General features: G+C 54.1%; 1 protein-coding gene across 1 annotated transcript; it reads right to left on the minus strand.

Annotated features, from left to right (window-relative positions):
• Positions 1 to 11,145: 11,145 nt before the first annotated feature.
• Positions 11,146 to 25,139, minus strand: LOC128917634 (P2Y purinoceptor 4-like). The gene is made up of 5 exons (XM_054220980.1): positions 25,012 to 25,139; positions 20,901 to 21,008; positions 16,304 to 16,382; positions 12,971 to 13,987; positions 11,146 to 11,175 (listed from the first exon to the last, which is right to left on the minus strand). The coding sequence occupies exons 1-5, from the start codon at positions 25,137 to 25,139 to the stop codon at positions 11,146 to 11,148; spliced, it is 1,362 nt and encodes a 453-aa protein (XP_054076955.1).
• Between the last annotated feature and the right edge of the window lie 42 nt (positions 25,140 to 25,181).

Consider the following 25,181-nt stretch of genomic DNA (forward strand, 5'->3'; position numbering starts at 1 on the left):
CCAGGGAGTCCTTCCTCCCACAGGCAACCACTGGAAATGCTCACAAGGGCTCTGACCTCATGAGAAAACCTGCCCATAGCTCACCGGCCAGCATCTTCCCTAATATGCAAATAGGCTGATGTTTCCCTGGGGGTGGAAAGGTTGTGGGAAAACGAGGGAATCTGCAGAATGAGGTGTTTGCGCCCAAAGTGATAGCTTTCTGCTGAAACATTGAGGGATGGCTCTCCAGCCTCGGGGGTAGGACCTGTTTATAACACCCCAGCTCCCACGTGTGCTCTGTGCTGCGGCACCGTGCGAGGCAAACCTCAATGCACTGCACCACACCGTGCAAAACCATAGAGTGCAAACCTCAACAGGGTGCTGCTGTACTTTGCAAAGCCTGACCCGTGGTTTGGATTTGGTGTCATCTGGGAAGAAACCACTGGCTTAATCCAAAGGTTGAACCCTGCTGCACCACGGTAGGCACTTTCTGACCGCGCTCCAAGACATTGCCATGCTTTCTAGTCTTTTAACAAGCTTTTTTTCCCCTACACCACCTTTGCTGTGCTGCTCTATGAGCTTAAATACAAAAAATCTAAAATAGAAGCTGGTGGATCAACAGGGGACCAGGATCTCCATGTGATGAGGTCCTAAAGGGGGACTTGGTGCCATGGTGGTTTTCTGGGCCTGGGTTCACCGGGGCTTTTCCAGAAGATCATCATGCTCTACAGAAAACCAGCTGCAATGCTCAAGTCAGACTTATGTTTATTTGCCTGTCTCTCACTTGTGAGTGCAAGGACTCAAGTCACTGAGACAACACGCACGTGCTCCCGCAGCCCTGCCGCAGCGGGCTCCCAGCCCCAGCCCAGTTGACATCCATCACAGCACCACCAACAGCCTTTCTCTAAAAACAGTAAATTATCCATGAGCCAACAATGTGCCCTTCTTGCCAAAAAGGCCAATGGAATCCTGGGCTGCATCGGGAAGAGTGTGGCCAGTAGCTAAAAGGAGGTCATTCTCCCCCTCTACTCTGCACTGGTGAGGCCACACCTGGAATACTGCATCCGGTTTTGGGCTCCCCACTTCAAGAGGGACAGGGAACCACTGGAGCGGGTCCAGCGTAGGGCAACTAAGATGATTGAGGGACTGGAGCTTCTCCCTTACGAGGAAAGGCTGAGAGAGCTGGGACTCTTTAGCCTGGAGAAGAGAAGGCTGAGGGGAGACCTTATTATGGCATATAAGTACCTAAAGGGTGGGTTGAAGGAGGATGGTGCCAGACTCTTTTCATTGGTTCCCAGTGACAGGACGAGGGGCAACGGACACAAGTTAGAACATAGGAAGTTCCATTCAAATACACGGAAAAACTTCTTTACAGTGAGGGTGACAGAGCACTGGAACAGGCTGCCCAGGGAGGGTGTGGAGTCCCCTTCTCTGGAGATTTTCAAGACTCGCCTGGATGCAGCCCTGAGTGATGTGCTCTAGGCAATCCTGCTTTAGCAGGGGAGTGGGACTAGATGATCTCTAGAGGTCCCTTCCAACTCTGAAGTTTCTGTGATTCTGTGATTTAGGAGACCAGTAATAGGATTATAAGTCCTGTTCCCTTGGTCACCGCCATTCACGAGAGCTCAGCCAGTAACCGAGCCCTTTACACTCTGTCCCATTAAAGCTCTGCCATCTGCACCGCGAGTGAGGACCTGATGGCTCTTTCCCTGACTCAAAAAAAAATAAAAATCTCACTCGAGGGAATAGTAGTGGAAATCACAAGCTGATTCTGTGCATTTTTAACCAAAGGGATATCACATCATGGCCCTATGAGAGGGTCAGCAACCGCTGTGGTGCTCACACACACCGTCTGCGCAAGAACGAGTGACGGCAATCCACCTCCTTGGGTGGGTGAAGGATCTGTCAGGCCCGGGCAGCGACTGCACGTGTGAGCCAACCTGGAGATGGGTGTTCATCGACGGCCATGGCCTGTAACGCTTATGCTGAACTCAGGCTTCCCTCTCCCCTTCTGCCCACCTATGGAGGGTTGGTTGAACCCCATTTTCCGATCTCAGCCCTCAGCTGCATCTTGGGGGTGAACCAGGGCCTGGGGATTGGTGGGAACCAATGTCACTCGAAACCATGTTGGCAAAGATGGTGTCAAGATCTGGAAGCCTGGAAGTGGCAGAGGCCAGACGTCCGAAGCCATCAGGGTCTTCCTCTTTGCTCAAAGCTAGAAACCAGCTGTGTTTTCCTGCGAACCAGACCTTTGGTGCCCTGGGCTAGTGGTCTGTCTTGTTCCTTCAGGGCAAGGAGGCCAGACCCAGTAAAGATGCAGCTACCGAGCAGTGACAATCTGGATTGAAGCAAGTAATGGTATGGTCATGCTCCTTCTAAGCACACGAGTTCATCTCAGAAAGGCATAAGAAAATCACCTTAAAATATTAAAAGCTTCAAATCATTTTCCTCATAAGCAAGTGAATAGGGACCATATTCCCAAAAGTTTCTTCAAATCAAACACGTCTGGAATGAGATGGCTTTACTGGAGTTATTGAATTCACAGGAACTGCTCAAACCAAGGAAAGACAATAGGATTTGTGGTGATATTTCGGGTAGGTTTTGGGTTTTAAATGTAGGATGAGACATAGTCACTTGCAGGAGCGCAGGTGGGTTGTAGTTCCTGCTTATTTGCCGTATCTGTGCTTGCCTGAACCACTGTGAAGCCACTGCCAAGGCCCGGGTGGCTGATTTGAAGCACCAATGCTGAAGACACGCCAGAAGATGTGGGGGATGGAGCGGGCAGTGACGTTGCCGTGAGCCCCGAGGCGTGTGCTGGGGCTGCAGGGCTGCTGGGGCGAGCGCTGCAGACGAGGACGGGCCATGGTGGCATCCCTGCGCCATGCATTAGGACATCCCCCGGCCATGCATTGTGACATCTCCCGGCCATGCATTGTGACATCACGGCCCTCGGTGCTTATATTGGGGCACCCGGCCTCTCCCAGCCGGCTCGTGCGTGAGTGCTCCAGCTGAGCGTTTGGGCGAGGTTTGGAGTGCGGAGCAGAAGCCTTTGGCTCGGTGCTGGGCCGGTGCCCTGGGAGCTGGTGACTGCAGCTCTCAGTGCCCGTCCCCGCAGCCACTGCAGGTTTTTCCCCGGCCCTGGCTGGCTCAGGCAGCCGGGGCAGACAGGAGACGCGCTTGCTGCAGCAGAGGTGAGCTGTGCGGGAACCTTCACCCTGGGGAGCTGGGCGGGTTTCCTCCTCCAGGGACCTGGGCTTCACCCCAGCCCTCCCTGGGCCAGGCATTGACCGTGGCCTCTCTTCCTCTCCTAGCGGGACACCCGCCGCTGCAGCGTGCCAGAGGAGGAGGAGTCCGTCCCCACCAGCTCTCCACAGCCCACCGCAGCGTGTGCTGAACATGGCCACGGCCTCGGAGGAGCACTGCCCCATCTGCCTTTACACCTGGAACAACGCAACCTGTCCGGTGCGATGCGACCACCGCTTCTGTTTCAAGTGTATCCAGCAGCGGGCAGAGACCGACCCCGAGTGCCTCGTCTGCAGGAGGAGGACAACGGTCATCCAGCACTTGCTGCGCGGGGAGACACTTGAAGAGGATGCGACAAGACCACCTGCGGCATCCTTGGGCAGGGCCGAAGAAGAGGGAGCTTATGGACTGCCACCTCCAAGAGCATCCCAGGTACCCCGGCCAAGCGATGGGGATGCAGAGCTCCTGGGCGGCCTCCACGCCATGGAATGGGGGAGCCTTTTCAGGAAGCACCCGGCTCTCCTGCAGCTCCTGTGGCCCTGGCTGCGTCAGGAGCTGGGCCGCATGTTTGAGGAAGATCCTCCTCAGGCGCTCATGCTGGAGGAGATGGTCCTGAGCGCCCTGCCCGTCTACGGCCTGCACGAAGGGCACCTGGTCGAGGTGCTGCGGGCAGACATGGGAGTCGGCACGATACTGTTCGTGCAAGGGCTCATTAAGTTCACGGCAGAACACCTGGAGAGGCCAGCCCACCAGATCCTGCGCCAGGACGAGTGCCGTGCTGCCAGCAGGTCGCAGGACAGCCCTGGGGCCGCCGTCGGCTCCGCTGTCTTCAGCTGGCGGCGGGAGTGCAGTCCTGGGGCCAGCACGAGCTGGGTGGCCTTCCAAGAAAGACTGGAGGGCAACCTGGTGGTCAGAAGCACCTCTGCTGGCTTCTACGAGGCAGGGGAGTTCTGCGTGGTGAACATGACCGGCTGGGCGGACATCCAAGGAGGACGGGAGTGCAACCCCGGGGCCCACACCAGCTCTGTTGCCTTCCGCGGGGGACAGGAGCTGGGGGAGGCTGTGGTCAGTGCCTCTGCTCCCAGCCGGGGCAGGAGCTGCTCACCTCGGGGGCCCCGGCGCCCTCTGAAGAGGAAGGCCGACAGCTCCCAGGACTCAGATGCACCCGCCAAGAAGCCACCACCCCGCGGATGCTAGAAGAAGACCCTGGCAGCTGGCAAAAGGAGGGCTGGGCCAGCAGCGGGGCCACGTGCCGACCCCCACGGGCTCCAGAAGGCCCTGCTCAGGACTCCAAAACCTACCTCTGACAGCAAATAAAGACATCGTTATCCCACCCGTGCTGCTTTCTCCCCTTTTTCCTGCTGCTCCTGAAGGCCTACGGGGTCCGTCTGGTGGGAGAGGGGCTGGGCCGATGGACATGGTCCATTGCCTTGGGCCATGGGTGCCGGATGGTGCCTGTAGGACCTCTTCAGGGCTACGGGGTCTGTCTGGTGGGAGAGGGGCTGGGGTGATGGACATGGTCCATTGCCTGGGACACGGTCCCGGGCATCTAGCTCTGGGTAGCCCTGCTTGAGCAGGAGAATTGGACCTGATGACCTCCAGAGGTGCCTTCCAACCTTAACCGCTCTGTGGAAGAGGAAGAAAGCTTTCACAAGTCAAGGCAGCATCCAGTAAATGCCATGAGAGGGGGATGAGCCGAGCTTTGGCATGGCATGTTCAGCCAGGCTCTGGTTAGGTTTTATCATCTCCTAAACAGGAAGCACATTTGCAAGTCATCAGCCAAAACTGTGGGTAAGTGGCCATCATTCCTGCTGGGCAAGTGGGCTCTGCCAGTGCTGGCTGCACACACACCAGGTTGGTGCTGCCAGGATCCTCATGCAGTGGGTGAAATAGATCCTCAGTCCTGTCCAGCGGGGTGAAGCTGAGGGCTTTGCCCAACCCTGTGTCAGCAGCCAGCCAGCCAGCCCCAGGGAGTCCTTCCTCCCACAGGCAACCACTGGAAATGCTCACAAGGGCTCTGACCTCATGAGAAAACCTGCCCATAGCTCACCGGCCAGCATCTTCCCTAATATGCAAATAGGCTGATGTTTCCCTGGGGGTGGAAAGGTTGTGGGAAAACGAGGGAATCTGCAGAATGAGGTGTTTGCGCCCAAAGTGATAGCTTTCTGCTGAAACATTGAGGGATGGCTCTCCAGCCTCGGGGGTAGGACCTGTTTATAACACCCCAGCTCCCACGTGTGCTCTGTGCTGTGGCACCGTGCGAGGCAAACCTCGATGCACTGCACCACACCGTGCAAAACCATAGAGTGCAAACCTCAACAGGGTGCTGCTGTACTTTGCAAAGCCTGACCCGTGGTTTGGATTTGGTGTCATCTGGGAAGAAACCACTGGCTTAATCCAAAGGTTGAACCCTGCTGCACCACGGTAGGCACTTTCTGACCGCGCTCCAAGACATTGCCATGCTTTCTAGTCTTTTAACAAGCTTCTTTTCCCCTACACCACCTTTGCTGTGCTGCTCTATGAGCTTAAATACAAAAAATCTAAAATAGAAGCTGGTGGATCAACAGGGGACCAGGATCTCCATGTGATGAGGTCCTAAAGGGGGACTTGGTGCCATGGTGGTTTTCTGGGCCTGGGTTCACCGGGGCTTTTCCAGAAGATCGTCATGCTCTACAGAAAACCAGCTGCAATGCTCAAGTCGGACTTATGTTTATTTGCCTGTCTCTCACTTCTGAGTGCAAGGACTCAAGTCACTGAGACAACACGCACGTGCTCCCGCAGCCCTGCCGCAGCGGGCTCCCAGCCCCAGCCCAGTTGACATCCATCACAGCACCACCAACAGCCTTTCTCTAAAAACAGTAAATTATCCATGAGCCAACAATGTGCCCTTCTTGCCAAAAAGGCCAATGGAATCCTGGGCTGCATCGGGAAGAGTGTGGCCAGTAGCTAAAAGGAGGTCATTCTCCCCCTCTACTCTGCACTGGTGAGGCCACACCTGGAATACTGCATCCAGTTTTGGGCTCCCCACTTCAAGAGGGACAGGGAACCACTGGAGCGGGTCCAGCATAGGGCAACTAAGATGATTGAGGGACTGGAGCTTCTCCCTTACGAGGAAAGGCTGAGAGAGCTGGGACTCTCTTGCCTGGAAAAGAGAAGGCTGAGGGGAGACCTTATTATGGCATATAAGTACCTAAAGGGTGGGTTGAAGGAGGATGGTGCCAGACTCTTTTCATTGGTTCCCAGTGACAGGACGAGGGGCAACGGACACAAGTTAGAACATAGGAAGTTCCATTCAAATACACGGAAAAACTTCTTTACAGTGAGGGTGACAGAGCACTGGAACAGGCTGCCCAGGGAGGGTGTGGAGTCCCCTTCTCTGGAGATTTTCAAGACTCGCCTGGATGCAGCCCTGAGTGAAGTGCTCTAGGCAATCCTGCTTTAGCAGGGGAGTGGGACTAGATGATCTCTAGAGGTCCCTTCCAACTCTGAAGTTCCTGTGATTCTGTGATTTAGGAGACCAGTAATAGGATTATAAGTCCTGTTCCCTTGGTCACTGCCATTCACGAGAGCTCAGCCAGTAACCGAGCCCTTTACACTCTGTCCCATTAAAGCTCTGCCATCTGCGCCGTGAGGGAGGACCCCATGGCTCTTTCCCTGCCTCAAAAAAAAATAAAAATCTCACTCGAGGGAATAGTAGTGGAAATCACAAGCTGATTCTGTGCATTTTTAACCAAAGGGATATCACATCATGGCCCTATGAGAGGGTCAGCAACCGCTGTGGTGCTCACACACACCGTCTGCGCAAGAACGAGTGACGGCAATCCACCTCCTTGGGTGGGTGAAGGATCTGTCAGGCCCGGGCAGCGACTGCACGCGTGAGCCAACCTGGAGATGGGTGTTCATCGACGGCCATGGCCTGTAACGCTTATGCTGAACTCAGGCTTCCCTCTCCCCTTCTGCCCACCTATGGAGGGTTGGTTGATCCCCATTTTCCGATCTCAGCCCTCAGCTGCATTTTGGGGGTGAACCAGGGCCTGGGGATTGGTGGGAACCAATGTCACTCGAAACCACGTTGGCAAAGATGGTGTCAAGATCTGGAAGCCTGGAAGTGGCAGAGGCCAGACATCCGAAGCCATCAGGGTCTTCCTCTTTGCTCAAAGCTAGAAACCAGCTGTGTTTTCCTGCGAACCAGACCTTTGGTGCCCTGGGCTAGTGGTCTGTCTTGTTCCTTCAGGGCAAGGAGGCCAGATCCAGTAAAGATGCAGCTACCGAGCAGTGACAATCTGGATTGAAGCAAGTAATGGTATGGTCATGCTCCTTCTAAGCACACGAGTTCATCTCAGAAAGGCATAAGAAAATCACCTTAAAATATTAACAGCTTCAAATCATTTTCCTCATAAGCAAGTGAATAGGGACCATATTCCCAAAAGTTTCTTCAAATCAAACACGTCTGGAATGAGGTGGCTTTACTGGAGTTATTGAATTCACAGGAACTGCTCAAACCAAGGAAAGACAATAGGATTTGTGGTGATATTTCGGGTAGGTTTTGGGTTTTAAATGTAGGATGAGACATAGTCACTTGCAGGAGCGCAGGTGGGTTGTAGTTCCTGCTTATTTGCCGTATCTGTGCTTGCCTGAACCACTGTGAAGCCACTGCCAAGGCCCGGGTGGCTGATTTGAAGCACCAATGCTGAAGACACGCCAGAAGATGTGGGGGATGGAGCGGGCAGTGACGTTGCCGTAAGCCCCGAGGCGTGTGCTGGGGCTGCAGGGCTGCTGGGGCGAGCGCTGCAGACGAGGACGGGCCATGGTGGCATCCCTGCGCCATGCATTAGGACATCCCCCGGCCATGCATTGTGACATCTCCCGGCCATGCATTGTGACATCACGGCCCTCGGTGCTTATATTGGGGCACCCGGCCTCTCCCAGCCGGCTCGTGCGTGAGTGCTCCAGCTGAGCGTTTGGGCGAGGTTTGGAGTGCGGAGCAGAAGCCTTTGGCTCGGTGCTGGGCCGGTGCCCTGGGAGCTGGTGACTGCAGCTCTCAGTGCCCGTCCCCGCAGCCACTGCAGGTTTTTCCCCGGCCCTGGCTGGCTCAGGCAGCCGGGGCAGACAGGAGACGCGCTTGCTGCAGCAGAGGTGAGCTGTGCGGGAACCTTCACCCTGGGGAGCTGGGCGGGTTTCCTCCTCCAGGGACCTGGGCTTCACCCCAGCCCTCCCTGGGCCAGGCATTGACCGTGGCCTCTCTTCCTCTCCTAGCGGGACACCCGCCGCTGCAGCGTGCCAGAGGAGGAGGAGTCCGTCCCCACCAGCTCTCCACAGCCCACCGCAGCGTGTGCTGAACATGGCCACGGCCTCGGAGGAGCACTGCCCCATCTGCCTTTACACCTGGAACAACGCAACCTGTCCGGTGCGATGCGACCACCGCTTCTGTTTCAAGTGTATCCAGCAGCGGGCAGAGATCGACCCCGAGTGCCTCGTCTGCAGGAGGAGGACAACGGTCATCCAGCACTTGCTGCGCGGGGAGACACTTGAAGAGGATGCGACAAGACCACCTGCGGCATCCTTGGGCAGGGCCGAAGAAGAGGGAGCTTATGGACTGCCACCTCCAAGAGCATCCCAGGTACCCCGGCCAAGCGATGGGGATGCAGAGCTCCTGGGCGGCCTCCACGCCATGCAATGGGGGAGCCTTTTCAGGAAGCACCCGGCTCTCCTGCAGCTCCTGTGGCCCTGGCTGCGTCAGGAGCTGGGCCGCATGTTTGAGGAAGATCCTCCTCAGGCGCTCATGCTGGAGGAGATGGTCCTGAGCGCCCTGCCCGTCTACGGCCTGCACGAAGGGCACCTGGTCGAGGTGCTGCGGGCAGACATGGGAGTCGGCACGATACTGTTCGTGCAAGGACTCATTAAGTTCACGGCAGAACACCTGGAGAGGCCAGCCCACCAGATCCTGCGCCAGGACGAGTGCCGTGCTGCCAGCAGGTCGCAGGACAGCCCTGGGGCCGCCGTCGGCTCCGCTGTCTTCAGCTGGCGGCGCGAGTGCAGTCCTGGGGCCAGCACGAGCTGGGTGGCCTTCCAAGAAAGACTGGAGGGCAACCTGGTGGTCAGAAGCACCTCTGCTGGCTTCTACGAGGCAGGGGAGTTCTGCGTGGTGAACATGACCGGCTGGGCGGACATCCAAGGAGGACGGGAGTGCAACCCCGGGGCCCACACCAGCTCTGTTGCCTTCCGCGGGGGACAGGAGCTGGGGGAGGCTGTGGTCAGTGCCTCTGCTCCCAGCCGGGGCAGGAGCTGCTCACCTCGGGGGCCCCGGCGCCCTCTGAAGAGGAAGGCCGACAGCTCCCAGGACTCAGATGCACCCGCCAAGAAGCCACCACCCCGCGGATGCTAGAAGAAGACCCTGGCAGCTGGCAAAAGGAGGGCTAGGCCAGCAGCGGGGCCACGTGCCGACCCCCACGGGCTCCAGAAGGCCCTGCTCAGGACTCCAAAACCTACCTCTGACAGCAAATAAAGACATCCTTATCCCACCCGTGCTGCTTTCTCCCCTTTTTCCTGCTGCTCCTGAAGGCCTACGGGGTCCGTCTGGTGGGAGAGGGGCTGGGCCGATGGACATGGTCCATTGCCTTGGGCCGTGGGTGCCGGATGGTGCCTGTAGGACCTCTTCAGGCCTACAGGGTCTGTCTGGTGGGAGAGGGGCTGGGGTGATGGACATGGTCCATGGCCTGGGACACGGTCCCGGGCATCTAGCTCTGGGTAGCCCTGCCTGAGCAGGAGAATTGGACCTGATGACCTCCAGAGGTGCCTTCCAACCTTAACCGCTCTGTGGAAGAGGAAGAAAGCTTTCACAAGTCAAGGCAGCATCCAGTAAATGCCATGAGAGGGGGATGAGCCGAGCTTTGGCATGGCATGTTCAGCCAGGCTCTGGTTAGGTTTTATCATCTCCTAAACAGGAAGCACATTTGCAAGTCATCAGCCAAAACTGCGGGTAAGTGGCCATCATTCCTGCTGGGTTGAAAACTGCGGGTTTTAAAGCTGGTTGTCCCAAGTGAATTGCTAACTGGCAGATAGTGCGGAATAGAAGGGTGAATGCTGACCTGGTGAAGTGTTTAGCATCAAAATCTTTAGATTTATGCTCCCTGGTGGAATAAAAAGGGATTATCCCGATTCAGTTCCTCCCCATCGCTTGCTTACCTGGAGTGTGAAACACAAGGGTTCATCTTTTTGCTGGGCGCTTTGGCAAACACTGTGATTGAGGACAGGGGCAGTCACCTTTTCCACAGACGTATACATATGTCCCCTTATTTATGCACCAAATCAATAACACAAAAGTATTTCCTCCTCTAAGCAAGAGCCCAAACCCAAGCTGCTGTGTGCTGCCACCCACGTGCCTACGTGAGGCAGGGCTCTGCAGCCGGCCTGGGTTTTGCAACAGGATTTATCCATCAAGAGTGTTACTAACGGCAGGGAACACCACCTTTCCTCTGAGCTTGCAAGGTGCTTTATAGACACAAATTCAATTAAGCTTCACAGCAACCCCTGCTGAGGGAGGCGAGTGGGGATTAGTCAAAGAATTAATTAGTAGAGAGAAGCCAAGTTAGGAAATTAGCTGTCAGTCACTTCTACCCTGCCCTTGATACTGGTTTCCAGGAGAAAGACATTATTTGTTGTCTGACATTAGAGCAGGCTGCAAGCTGCAGCTCCAGAGGTGGTCTGAGCTGGCCACGGAGGCAGATCGAAACCCAAATCCAAACTGAAGTGGAGCACGGGGAACCAAAAGCTCGATGAAAATCCCAACTACAGCCCAGCTCCTCTTAGGAGATGAGGACTTTCTCCTTGTTGTCCTAATAGCGGCGCTTATTACAGCGTTCTCCAGAAAACCCAGATAAAACCAAGGTCTCTGCGGCTGGCTTTGCTGATACAAAAAGCAGATTACAGCTTCTCTCTGTAATTGTAGGTTTTCTGTTGAAAGAGGCAAGGCAAAAAAGGCAACTTAGACGAGTTGAGAGATGGGGAAGCGAAACATGGATCCTGTGTCATGCCCATGAAGTTTACAGCAAAGCCTAAAAATAAACCCTGAACTTCCAAGGCGTTGCCTGAACAAGAAGAGCATCTCCTCTCCCTGGCCCCTGGCTCCAGCACTTGCCCCGTTTCCCGCAGTTGGCAACACTACAACACCGCGAAAGCTTGCTCAAAGGTGACTTGTATTTATGCAACTCCGCTCTGCTCGGCTGAGTGTCTTTTGCAGGGAGGTGAATGGAGGCAGGGGAAGGGCTGGAGCACCTGGCTCTGGAGGGAATGGCATCACAGCTCCATGAAGTCATTTGTGCACCTCACTTTCCATTATGAAACTCCAGTTTGAAGCTCATGCAACCAGTGCCCCCAGCACTGCCCTCCTGCATCCTCCAGTGTGAAACACAGGGTTACAGGAGCCCCTATCCCCCTACAAAATTACAATATTTTTTGAAGTTATACTGTATTTCTGATCTGTAGAAACCCCAGCCAGCCCAAAAAATGCTGCCTCCCACAACTCCTCCATCTCAGTCAATCCAGCTGACCAGTTTTGTCCCCCGTGAGCTCAGTCTCTTCCACTCCCTCTGCTCCCACCATGCTCCCTCCCCTCTTCCCTCCCCGAGCAGCAGAGAGCAGCCACTTCCCACCGCCTGGAAGGAGAAGCTGCTTGTCCTGGGGCTGTCGGGGTCCCAGGGCTCAGGCACCCATCTCCATGGGGCAGCGGGGGAAAGAGAAGACCACCAGGCCGGTTCCCTGCCACAAAGTAAAGGGATGGTTGAACGGGAGCAGGCCGGGGCCTGCCCCTGCTCATCTTCAACTTCATGCAAACCAGGAAACATGCCAAAGCAAAATAGGCACAGGCTTAGCATTTAGTCTCCAGGTTTCTCTGTCCTTCACCCATGCTCTTTTAAGGGGCCTTGTTGTTCCCTGGCTGCCACCCAGGGTGGGACGGAGGTAGGTCCTTGCAGGCTTTCAAACCAGTGTTTCTGGGGATAAGGCTAGACTCCTGTTTCTCAGGACTTTCCAAGAGACTAAATTCAAGCTTCCTACCAGGCTGATAAAGCACCTTTCCCCATCCGTGCGTGTCCCTCCTGTACTGCTCATCCATGGCTTAACATTTGCCACCTTTTACTTTCATCTGGGAAGAGCCAACTGATGGGTAAGAGTGCGAGTGGTCCCATCACAACGGCACTCAGGTCAGGATTGCCTTCAGGACTGGGGAGCTGCTGGCTTCTGGGTGGCCAAGGGACAACCAGGTGCCTGGATGTGGGTTATTTTCCCCTGTGCCGGGGTGTTGGATTCAGACCTGCACAGACCTCCTCGCCTCAGCGCTCACACAGACCCTGCTCCTGATGGAAAAAAAAAATACAAAATACCAATATTCCTGGGCAGGAAATTCATGGCAGTTTTCCCTGAACTTTCTAATGATTTATGACTTTAGATGTAAATTCTTCTTCTTCCCCCTTGCACTCCACAGGGTTTGGCCACATCAGCAGTGTAAAGAAGCCCACGTTAGGGAGATCCAGCCACTGGCAGGTACTTGCAGGAGCAGTGCTGAGTTGGAGCTTCCTTACAGCCTGGGGAGTCCCTGCCTGCAGGAACAACCCCTCGATGAGACTGGAGGAACACAGGAAAACTCTGAAACTCCTGTAGCACCGCTACTGGTAGCTCTGGGGACTTGGGACAGAACACTGGGAGGAGGAAGCTCGAGATCTGGGTCTTTGGTAGCCGCCCCATGGGATACTCTGGGCAAGTCTGTGGTGGCTACTGGACCTTTCATAGTCACTTTGGTGCCCCAGCGTTTGCGAAAGGAGTCAGCAAAGCTCCTCTTAAACTTCTCATTAGCAAACACATAAATCAGGGGATCCAGACAGGTGTTTGCCATGGTGAACACCCAGCTGATGTAGTAGGCAACTTCTACTTGGTGCAAGAGCTTGCAAGGCATGCCGTAGTACTTCACAGTGACGCCAATGGTCCTGCAGATGTGCAGGGGACCAAAGCAGACAGCAAAAATCACCAGAGACACTGTTATCATCTGCAGAGGCCTGCTCTTCATCTTTTTGCCTCTGGAGCTTTTCTTTGCCACTTTAGCAATGGCAGCTCCCAACAGAGCTCCGCAAGCCAAGGAAACGGCAAAGGGCAGGAGGAAAGAGAGCACAACCACAACGATGTTGTAGAAGTAGTAAATAGAGGACAACTCTAACTGATGAATATTTAGGCATTTTGCTGAGCCATCGATAGCTGAAGTCTTGAGGACAAAGAAGAAAGGCAGCCCTTGGACAATGAGGACAAGCCAGACGAACAAGCACAGCTTTCTCAAGAAGCTCTTCTTCTTCCAGAGAGACTTGCTCTTGTATCGTACAACGACAAAGTATCGGTGAATGCAGATGAGCGTCAGGAAATAGATGCTGCTGTAAATGTGGATGCTGTCCAGGAAGAATTCCAGCTTGCAAAGAAACTGCCCAAATGGCCACTGATTGCCGAGGCTGAGGTAGGAAATCCTGAGTGGAGCAACAGGGATGATCAGGACATCTCCCAGGACCAGGCTGACCTGCAGGATCATGCCTGAATCCCACTGTTTGATGCGGAAGCAGAACACCCAGAAGCTCATGCCGTTCAGCAGGACACAGCCCAGCAGGAGAAGGGTTCCCAGGGCAGGGATGGTGGGGTGCAGCTCCTGGGGCACGCAGTCCACACTGGTGTTCATGGAGGTGAGGGAGGCCAGCAAATCCAAGGACTCAGGAGAACCCTCTGTGCTGACCTGCAAGGGGTGGGGTGGAAAAGAAAAAGCAGTGAAACCATCCCAAATCACCATCTTAAGGCTGAGCAGGATCAGAGGCAACAGCGGTTGAAGCAGCAGGGGCAGGTTTTCAAATGATCCCTGATCCTGAAGATCCATGGCCAAAAGTTGACCACGATTTATCCTAGTCTCCACAGGAGAAGACCTGTCAGGTGCAAGGGGCCAAGTCTTGCTTTTCACATACAAATATAGGACCCCATGAGAATTCGACTGGAGCCTGCCATGCTCAGCTTGACTTTCTCTAATTGTGCTGCAAAGGACAATGAAAGGGCTACAAAGGACCACAGGAGCAGCTTAACTGCTCACCACTACTAACTGCTGATGGGGGAAGATGAAACAGATGATGCTGTTACTGCTTGGCTCCAAAAGCCTCTGCATTTAAAATCACTCGTGAGATCCCAGCATCACCCACACTACAATTGTTTCAGCTGGGTTTGTTACAGCGTGGCTGGGAAGTGTCTCACCAACCTACTCCCGCTGCCAGCCCTGCAGGCGGAGCGGCCCCCGTGCACCCTCTGTCATCCTTGCTCGGCTGCCGTACCCAAACTTCTCCCACTGTCCCACCAAGCAGGACACCCTGTTGGGTACGAGGTGCTGCTGTTTATTCACAGCCTGGTCAAAGGAGCATCTCTGCTGCGTGCGTTGGGTCTCTCTCCTGGAGGGAGCACCACCGGGCAGGTGGCTGATGCTGCTCCCTCCACGCACGCCAGATCACGCCCTTTAGATACCTCTTCGTTGCTGGTGGCACTAACAGCTGGGAGGCTGGTTGGGGGCACAGCATCCTCCAAAGCTGCTCTTTCCATTGAGCACTATCACAACCATGGGGTGACCCAAAATTGTGCCAGGATCCTGTTGGCAGGAGCGGCGTCAGGGCCAGGAGCGAGACCATCACGGCAGCACCAAGCTCTGCCTGGCAGACACCCAGCCTGTCCCTTGTTGGGATGCAGCTTTTAAGCCCCTTGGTGTCTCCCCAGCAGTAAAATATTTCCCTGGCCATTTGGGAGCCTCACATCCATATGTGGATGATTCTGAAATCAGACACTCTTGATTAGGTTTAAGCACTTGGAATTATGCCCTGGCTCTTGTACTGGTCCTCGCTCACTCTGCCTTTGGGGCATGACCATGTCGCATCCCAGCATCTCCCCAAAAGGCTCAGGGCCACGTTGGGATAATGGCTCCATGTAACGAGCCTTTTCCGGGAAGATGCTCTCAGCCTGCCCTGCTGCAGTCACAGCTCCCTGCTCCTCACTGCATCCCGAGCGATGTGGGACAGACCCTGGGGAGAAAACAGGCTTGAAGGCATTTTTACGGATGATGTGTTTTTAGACAGAGGCACCTTCGGCCTCTCCTGGCTTCGGTCGGCCCGAGAAACTTGCAAGTAAACTGCACCTTCCTGTGTGCTCCGGGGGGCTGGTGAAGGTGGCTGATGAAGGAATCTGGCTTGAACAGCTCAGGAGGGATCAAGAACCAGCTCGTCCTCACCAGGGCTTCCCTAAGCCTGCCTGAAAGAGGGTGTCATTTCCTTAATCTAGCCTTTAACTCCCATTTTGGTAAAACTGGGAAAGTTAATTATTATCTGCTAAGCCATCAACTAAAGACAGTGGCTTCTAATGCAGAGAAGTTGTTACAGCTATGCAGCCATTAGCCGTTTGCTTTCCTTTATCTTTCACTACTTTTCCCAAAAAGTGGGTCTTTCCAAATTAAGGACTTTTTAATAATGGTTCGTTGCTGCCTTCTGGCAACATCATCCACAAAGCTCCAGAAATCCCACCCCGTCGCAGGGAGCAGCCACGCTGGTGACAAGTGTCTCCTTTCTACCCAAAGCAGAACCGCTGCGGCAGCACGACCAGCTCAGCTCTCAGGGTGACAAAACTCCACGAGGCCACGGGCTTCGCTTTCCCCACACTAGCCGTGGCCTGGATTTGATGCCCACTGTATAGAAAGCAAGTTTTAATATAGGCAATAATTTCTTAATGAAAGAGGCAGAGGATCTCCGAGTGAGAGGGGAAATCTTGAGCCGTAAGAAGAAAACACCTCAGAATCACTCAAAAATTTGAAATCTGCTTTAGCTTATCAAGGCAAAGCAGAAAAAAAGAGTTAATTTTCACTTAACTTGAAGGTGAATCACAGGAGCCATTGGCCACACACTTAGCTGGAAAACAGCAGCAGAGTTAGAGCTAATCTGGATGTGAAGAGAAGGAATCAGGCCCAGCATCCAGCCCTGTGTCTCTGAGCACTCCAGGGATTTTGCCCCATCTTTATGTAAAAAACCCTCACCTGTTTCAGCCCTGATGAAACCTCAACAGCATTGCTTGGCATTACAGCCATGGAGAGCTTTGCCTTCGGAAACTGATTCCTGTTAAAACAGAATACGAATAAAACATGGCACGCAGCCACAGGGGAGACTTACCCCGTCCTCCCACGAGGGTCAGTCCGCGGTGCAGCTGATGGCAGGGCAGCAGAAGCAGCCGAGCTCCTTCAGATGCACCGAGAGAAGAAGAACTGATGGGCAGGAAAAAGCTCCAGTGGCCCCCTGTTGTATGGTGGAAAGGAGATCTCAGCAGTGGTGGCGAAACTGAAACAGCTCGGAGAACCGCAGGCAGGAAAAGCAGCAGCTGCTTTAGGAGAACAGCTTGCTTTTGCTCAAAATCCTCCAAGAGCTGGAGCCTCTGGGCTTGCTCTCACCGGGGGAAGGTCTAGGAGATCATAGAATCATAGACTCGCCTAGGTTGGAAGGGACCTTTCAGATCATCTGGGCCAACCATAATGCCAGCGAGAGCCAGTGAGTGGAGCACAGTCCCTGCAAGTCAGGGGTGCAGGCGAAACGCAGCCTGACTCCACCGAGCGCCGGGGTGCAGCCGCAGCAGGAGGCATCGAGGGGTGCAGAGCTCAGCAGGGCTGAGGTGACACCGCTCCCCCAAACTGCTGGAGTGCTGGCAGGTCGGCGACCGCAGTGGTGGGGCCTCGTGGGATGAGCTGCGCAGTCAGTCAGGGTTTGCAGGTACTGCGGACACGAATAGATGTGAGTAGCTGTAACCTCAAAGGCCAAATTTCACACCAAAGGGAGGGCTTCAGCTCTCCAGTTTGACCAGGCCAAGACCTCAGCTGCAGCATTTAAACCCAGCAGGTTTAGGGTGCTGTTTCCTCTTTTGGCTCAGTAAAAGCTGCACATTCGGTGGGATCGTAAGATCTGGATGGGGAGGCCCCTGAGTCACACCAAATACTCCAAACAAGCATCATGCTCTAGGTCAGAAAACGTGAATTTCTGAAACTGTCTCCCTGCGTCTTTCCCAAGCAAAAGAAACCCCCCAAAGGGCTTTGCTGAGATATTCAGAAGACGATCTCCGGTGTGGTGACTCCGGCAGCCTTCTGGTCCAAGCCCAACTCGAGAAACTCACAGCCCCCAGCTCTAACTTGTGCAAACCCTTTGCTGCTTAAGGCAGGACAACATCTACACCTGAGACTAAAAGCCCAGAGGGTGAAATCCTGATGCTTGATCCCAATGAACTCTTTGTGGTGAGATGGACACAGTCCCTGCAGGAAGGTTACTCCACCAATGGTCAAACCTTGATGCCTTAAAACCTCCCTGAACGCTCCTGCTAGCAGCCAGCACCAGGGTGACTGGGGCTTTCCTGACTCACCGGGGAAGGGTTGGAAAATTATCAGAACCACTTCAAGCCAAAAGCAAAGTTTTTAAGAAAAGTGTGGTTTAGTACACAGCCTCCAGCCCACAGAGTCTATTTAGAGCCGAGCCAACAGCCCCCGCAGCCTCCCGCCCCGGGACTCCATCCAACACCATCTGAAGCCACACGAGGTGACTTCCTTCCATCGCGCTGCGCTGCACTGAGGAGAAGCACTGCACACCGTGCCCTGGGGCAAGGGGCTGCGGCAGGGCTTACAGTCACTGCTGTGTTCGTTTCTTTTTTGAAGGTGAAGGGGGGCTGTTCCTTTATTTCTTTATAATAAAGAGCACAGCTGAGTGCAGGGGCTGTGCTGGTTGTGTGTTGGAGACGTTGCTGGCTAGAGTGCACGGGGTGTGTAATCTTGAGAGTTCCTGTTCGGAGCCATTTCTTGTGTATCGTGGTGTCACGGCACAGCACTTCCTCGCTGAGTAGTCACCCCCCTCCCCGGCACAGGGGTCAATGTGTGGCCAAGGGTGCAATGGAGGAACAGCAGGGTGAGAGCGCTGAATCAGGCCCAAACCCTCAGCAGAAAGATGCAAGCTGGCCACCCTTGACTACATCCTTGTTAGCCTGGACCTTCGGTCAGCCTAGTTAATTGTGCAAATACCCACTTGAAGGTGAGCCCTGCGCGGGTCCGGACTCAAGCCATTGGGTTGCATCACTCCCTCAGGTCTCTGGGGGTCCACACCACTGAAGACTGGTGGATCCCAAGCTCTGCGCCATCATCAGCTCCCACCACGAGGTGCGTTTCTTGGGCAGGACTTTCTCCAACAAAGCTGTAGAGCAACTTGAATATTTGCAAAAAAACCCACAGCAAAGCCTACAGCCATCCGAAACAAGACTCTGGTTTGTAGTCACATGTTCCTCTGCATAAAGGACAAGAGAACAAACTTTTCTGCAATAAATTCAGCATCAAAGACACTTTTAGCTATACTGGATCACCCCTTAGACTCCCAGCTGTCCCTCGGTGGTGGCTTCCAGCCACCACCTTTGCTGGCTCCCAGGCTGGGAAAGCCAAAACCAGTAGAGAGAGATGCAAGGCCTGAATGAGAACGGAGACAATCTAAACACCATATAAGTAAAAGAGTTTATTGGAAGTAAACGTGAAGATATTTACAGGAATAAATCCAGCACGCGACCAGCAGAGCAAGGCATTCCTGTCCCTTCACTGTTCCTTAAGGGTGCAGCAGTCAGGACACCTGCCTGCCCCGATCGGGTCCCTCTGTCCCCGTTGAGGCTGGGAGCCCACCTTGTGCACTGAGGCCAGTCCTACCCTGCACCACTTCAGTCACTAATTTAAACACTTTTTGCACAGCAAGTGCTCCCAGCAAATTCACACACACTCTAGCAGAAAAGCAGGGAGAACATCCAGCTGCACGTCCCCTGTAAGACCAGGGCAGGCTCAGCTCGAGGAAAGCAAAGTCCCCCACCACCCAGAAATGCTTCCTGAATACTTCTCCTCCCGCCACCTTCTCCATTCGTTGCTGTGTTACCTGTGGATGTACCTGCGTGTATTGGGATAGGCAGTGGACGCCTCGGGAAACAGCCACAGCGTCACAGAGCTGAGGCACATCTTTGCAGAGATGCTTTGAAATGTGCAGAAAGCGTTAATTGCTACTCCTGTCTCCTTTTCCAAAAATATCCGAACACGAGGCATGAACTTCATCTCCCAAGGCAAAAACTTCTTCTTCCCTAAGAGTAGAGGTCTACATCAAGTTATTTATCCAGCCTGCTTGGGGTAGAGGATTGGGTACTTCAAGAGCACGGTTGGGCCAGCTTTCTTTTGATGTTTAACCCTGGAGGAGACAAATCCCAGCCCCTCACGTCCCCCCGTGTGCAGGACGGGGGTCGGGGTGCTCAGGTGCAGAGCTCTGCCTTGGGCCAGGCGGCTCCTGCCGTGGGTGACTGAACAAACACAGCGTCAACCGACAGGAACAATTTGCAAACAACTGAGCAGCAGACAAATGTGCAAACGTATCTGGTGGCTACTTCTGGATAATGAATGCATAATCTATTCCGACTCCCTTCCCTGTCTGCTTCTGGATAATGCGTCTGTGAGCCTGAGTCAGGTTTATAAATGGTTGGCAACGAGAAAAACAGGCTGCGTTTGAGCCAAACATTATGTTCAGCAAATAAAGCAGGCAGCTTGGCCGTGGACATTTGCTGTGAGGAGCTCAGTGTCAGAATCCCTCCAGTGCTCGGCGATTCCCACCCCGTGTGCAACCGCTACGGGGGGCGGCAGGACGCCACAACTGACTTTTGCCTCTAAAATCTAATTTCATGCCTAAACCACAGACTCTAATAAAAGAGCAATATTGTATTCCTTTCCCATCTATCTGCTCATTAGAAAGTCGCTCTTACATCTGGCTCGAGGGCTGGGAACGCTCCCAAGAAATCTAATTACAAGGTCATTGCAGTAAATTGCATTTGGTGGCATAACTCTGAGTCACTGGTTCAGGGGGCTTTCCCCTTCCACCCCGGAGTAACTCATCTAACAAGGGTGAAGAAAAACAGAAAAAAGAATTTACAGACTCCCGGTGAATGAGACTTAACGGGGAGGCGGCATTTCCAAAGTGTCCTGACTTCTGGGTGCGCCAGTGGAGGGATGTTCTCCTGGGAACGGTGACAAACTGGGCACCAAAGACTTTCCAGTCACTTTGGGAAATGCTGCTTACTGGCCACGCAGTCTTGGGGAGTCCTTTCAGTCCTCAGAGGAGACTGAAACCATTTGGAGGCTTCCCAGGGCTGCCCACGCAGGAGCAAATCTCATTCGTCCCCCAAGAAATCTACTCGACCCTTTTGGAAGAATAAAGTAAAGTCACTTTGCTGCGTCAGGTCGCAAAAGCTTTGTCCCACCTCCAGCGATCCCGCTGCTGGCTGAGGTGTCTCCAACCCGGCTCCTCAGTGCGCAGGGATGGGTTCCCAGGAGGAAGGGGCTCATTCCTTCTCAGAGGTGTCTCCAACCCGGCTCCTCACCGCGCAGGGATGGGTTCCCAGGAGGAAGGGGCTCGTTCCTTCTTGGTCGTGCCAGGCTCAGTGCAAAGGAGAAAGCTGCAGGTTGCAGATCACAGTGCCTGGAGGATGCTCTCCTGCTGCTGCTGCGAGGTGGTGAGTCGGTGCAGATCTCATGAGGGATGAGTGCCTCTGGCTCAGTAATCTCTCCCCACGCTCCCCAACAGATGCAGCCTCACGCTTTGCGGATGATTCGCCCCGGTTTCCTCCAGTCCCTGTACCTCTCCCTGCGCACTGAGTGGACCAGAGGCCTGGAGAAGCTGGAGTGACTTGATCTGGTGGCGTTGCTAGTGGGGAACAAAGCGAGACATTGTTACTGGTGCGGGTCAGAGCTGGGGCACATCTGCATCTAATGGAGGTTCCTAAAAGGACAGGGAATTTTGATCATCAGAAAGTGTTTCAACCACCACTGCTGCCGAGAGAAGGGCCAGTGCTGGATCCTGCTGCAGACCCTGGTGCTCAAGGTGCCTGGGCTGCAGAGACCCAGGGGTGATCCTCTCCCACGCACCTGAAGAGGTGATGGGAACCCTCTCTGTCCCAGCTACTGAAGGTCCTGGAAACATCTGCTGAACGTCAAGTGCACAAGTGTGAGCTCAGAACCCCTTAAACAGCCTGTCAGAGCCCCAGGGACCCTCTGGCCAGATGGGTCACTGAAACCAAGCCCCTTGGCTCTTCAAAGCCTTCAAATACCTTTGAGCAGTTTTCCTTAAAACCACTAAACCAAACAACGTGCACACCTCACACTTCTTTGGGTTTTTGCCACCCCTGTCACAGTTTGTGTTCTCTCGGAGGCGGTTATCCAGGGTGCGAGCAACCACCCCACTACCCAACCACCCCACGGTCAACGCCGCCACGTGCAGAGGCGCCCAGGACAGTCCAGCAGAGCTGGCTCGGCTGCAGGAGCAGCCAGGCTTGTGCACGTCGGGCTCTTCAAGGATGACTTAATGTTCGGGCCCACTTGCCCTGGGCATTCCCACTCTTCCTACACGCTGTGTCCCAGCCTTTTCTTTCCTTCCTCCCGGCTAACACCTTCACAACCCGTTTTTATATCTAGCTTTTGCAAAGATTGCAACAGACTGGTGCAGTGAACGAGCACATTCTCCTGCCAGTGCAGAGGGTGATATTGGGCACAACAGTGTTTGCAGGAATTTGCAGTGAAATTCACGCGGGGTGAAGCACGTGTCCTCCCCATCCCTAAAAAAAGGGCTGCGCAGTGGTGATTTCTGCGGCTGGCGACTAGGGATCCTGCCCCGAGACGTTCCTCCTGTGATCCCCAGTAGCTTTGTCAACAAAAAGCATCCAGCTACCATTTCCCCCCGTGCCCGTAAGCGGTGGGACAGAGAGGAGAGGCTAGTGGAGAGCAGAAGTGACATGGGACACCAGAATAGGATGATGAATGGAGGCCGGGAGCGGGGGAGCCGCCAGCCACTCCAGGAGCGGAGGAAGACAGAGCCGGGGGAAAGCCGTGAATGTGAGAAAAAGCTGCTTTACAACAGAGCTTGTTACTATTCAACATCCACAAAAGGAGGAAGAGCCCAGAAATCCCTGCCTGTGCTGGGGCTACAGTCAAGAGGCAGCTCTCCCGTGTCCTAATTAGGTTGCTGCTTTATAACTAATTGGTTTTCGAGTTAATTACTTTTAATAGGCCAGGAAGGTGGCAGCTCAGGCCCTGTGGCAGGAGATGAAGCTTCACCTCTACACGCTGGCCCAGTTCCAGGCCATGCTGGGAATCAGGGTGGCCTTACATCCGTCTTTTCCAAGGAGGTCTGCCTCGCTGCTATCTCAGGTTTAAGCTCTTAGGGGAAGGCTTGGGGTCACTTCCTTGGCAATGTCTGCAAATCCTTCCTAAAAGTCAACAATCCTGGGATCCGAGACCGCACCAGCGCCGTGCTCTCATTCCTCCCAGCTCGCGGTGGCTGCGTGCGTGGTGGGAGCAGCCATCAGGCTCCACCGCGCTGACACCAGGGCTGCGCTCGGCTGGGTGCCCCAGATCCCCGCGTTCGATCTGGTGCAGGTGTGGGCGTACAGCCGCTTTCTGACAATCAAATCAAAGCCGATACCGCGGCTTGCTTTATGCTTTCGTGCTGGCGCCGTTATCAGCTGCGAGAGGGCAGGTGATCCGCAGACTGGGCTGCCAGGGAGGGATGGTACCTGCTCCAGCATTAAACCAACTGGTGTGAACCTCCCTTTTGAACTGGCTTTGTGCCGTGGTGCTCCCAGCCTAACACAAACCATGACGAAGCTTTTTGGCACCGCTGAGCCATGGCTTGAACGTTTTGGAGAAGCAGGCTACAGCTGTGGCAACCATTTCGGAGTGTTTTCTAAGCCCAAGCCTATACTGGAGGGTGAACATCTGGCTCCAGCTGTGCTCTCTCAGCAATGGCAAACCTGGCCTCAGGGGCTCGTCACACAAGAAAGCTTCAGCATTATCTCAGCGGGGGTGTATGAGCCCAGGCTGCATCAGAATCAAGGTGTCCACACAGGACACTCTTAATTCCACTAAGAGGATCCCAATTCATCCTGTAGTTTTCCGGTTCTTTGGGCCGTGGAGCTTCGCCTGTCTGTGGTACAGTCTGTGAACGATCCGTGTGACACACAGATGTGGTGGCTCTGCTTTCCCAGAGCGGCTGGAGTTGGCCAGAGGAGCAGTGAGAACAGGTATCAGGGCAGGGACAGGATGGGCCAAGACTGCTGTGACAGCAGGAGGGGTGAGCCACGCGTCCAGCTCCGGCGGGGATGGCTGGGATGACCCCAGGGCGCAGGGCCCTGCGCGAGCCATCCGGCTTGGTCCCACCTCCCCAGATGACGCTGGGTTAGATGGCAGCCCCAACAGATGTTTGGTTTTGGTGGGATACCTAATCCCCTAGGTTCTCTTCAAAAAAATAAATCAGTCCTATGACATTATCCTGGCTGCTTGATGCAAATTGTTTGGTGGCCTCTAGTAAATAAAATCATTCCATTAGGTTTTCTGCATTACATCCTTTCACTAGCATTGTGGTACCTTAGACCTCAGTGTTGTCCGATGCCCCCCTGCACTCCTCCTTGAAGACAGCCAAGAAATCTGCCTCTAACCTCAATTATCATCCAGCCAGGCCCATCGCTTTCAAGCTATTTCTGCACCGGAGCTGACTCCACCCGTGGCTGCATTCCCAGCGCAAATCGTTTTACTTGTACAAGACAGTGCAAGGTGCAGTTCAGCTTTGCTGCTCCGGAAATTCAGCCGGAGAATTCATCCCTGGACTGCAGACGAAGGGACTGGTATCTGCTGGTGACTGATTTTCAGCAAGCGGCGGGTGCCTCCTTGCAGAACCGCTTGCCCTGGGAGGTCTTGCCTCTGGAGACCCCTTTGGGGCGCGTATGTGCAGCACCCAGCACGGCGGGGCTTTAAGCGCGGCCGGGATTGTGGCCGGCAGAGGATTAGGATAAGGAGGGAGCTGTAAGCTCTGCGCGCTCGCGCTGCAGCTGTCAGCTCTGGAGCAAACTGGGTCACGGGCACCTTTTTAGGTTCAAAGCTACGAGGTGTTGGCATGCCATTGCCTCAGATCCATCAGGAGGTGAATTTTGGGTCCCAGGGCACAAGTTTCTAACCACGCAGCCGATGGATAGCTGTCAAGATATCTTTCATTATAAGACCCGCAACAATATTAAGACCGCGTTTACCCCAAATGCTATTACAAGTGAACAGTACAAGAACAATGTTTGCAGAAACATATCCAAATTTTAAGGACACGCGGCGTTTTTCTTTTACGTCCTTATTTCTACAGCTCATTTTTGTTGTTGGGCAGAAAACAAGGAAGGATTAGTGTAGCGGGCACAGCCCAGAGAGTGGGAGGAGACGGCGAGATAGTGACATGCACGCTAGTGATTTAACATGAAATACTCCGATTGCAAAGTCTCTAGAGGTTTGTGCCTCATTGATGAATATCATGCATGAAGCGTTGCTCCCTGCGCTACCCACATTTTTCTCTTCCAGGTATGTGGATTGGGATCCTGAGTCACGGCAAACATGCTGAATTACAGCACATTTCCACAAAAAAAAAAAAAAACAAAAAAAACCCCCGAATCACGGGCATATTTATCTTTGAGTGTGTCAAATGCATGGTATGTTCAGACAATACAGGATCAAAAGATTAACAGACCTTAATCCTACCTCTGTGCATTAATACACAACAGATGATACACACACGCACACACCTAGAAGGACCAGTGTACGTACACAAAAGGCAATCTTCCCCACCAGAACGTACCTGAGCTAGTCACCGCTTGGAAACATAATAGGCATTAACTCACCTAGAAGACCAAACTGGACCCGCCTGCTTCTTCGGCTTGGCTATCTGCTTCTGGTACTCCATCCAGCCGCTCACCAGCTCGTGAAGGATCATCACGTAGAGGAGGAAAATAAGAATCCTGGGATCCATTCGTGGCACTTCGGGGTCTGCTTCATTGGGTACAGGTGACAT

The sequence above is a fragment of the Rissa tridactyla genome, chromosome 14, assembly GCF_028500815.1.
Source record: "Rissa tridactyla isolate bRisTri1 chromosome 14, bRisTri1.patW.cur.20221130, whole genome shotgun sequence".
Lineage (NCBI taxonomy): Eukaryota > Metazoa > Chordata > Aves > Charadriiformes > Laridae > Rissa > Rissa tridactyla.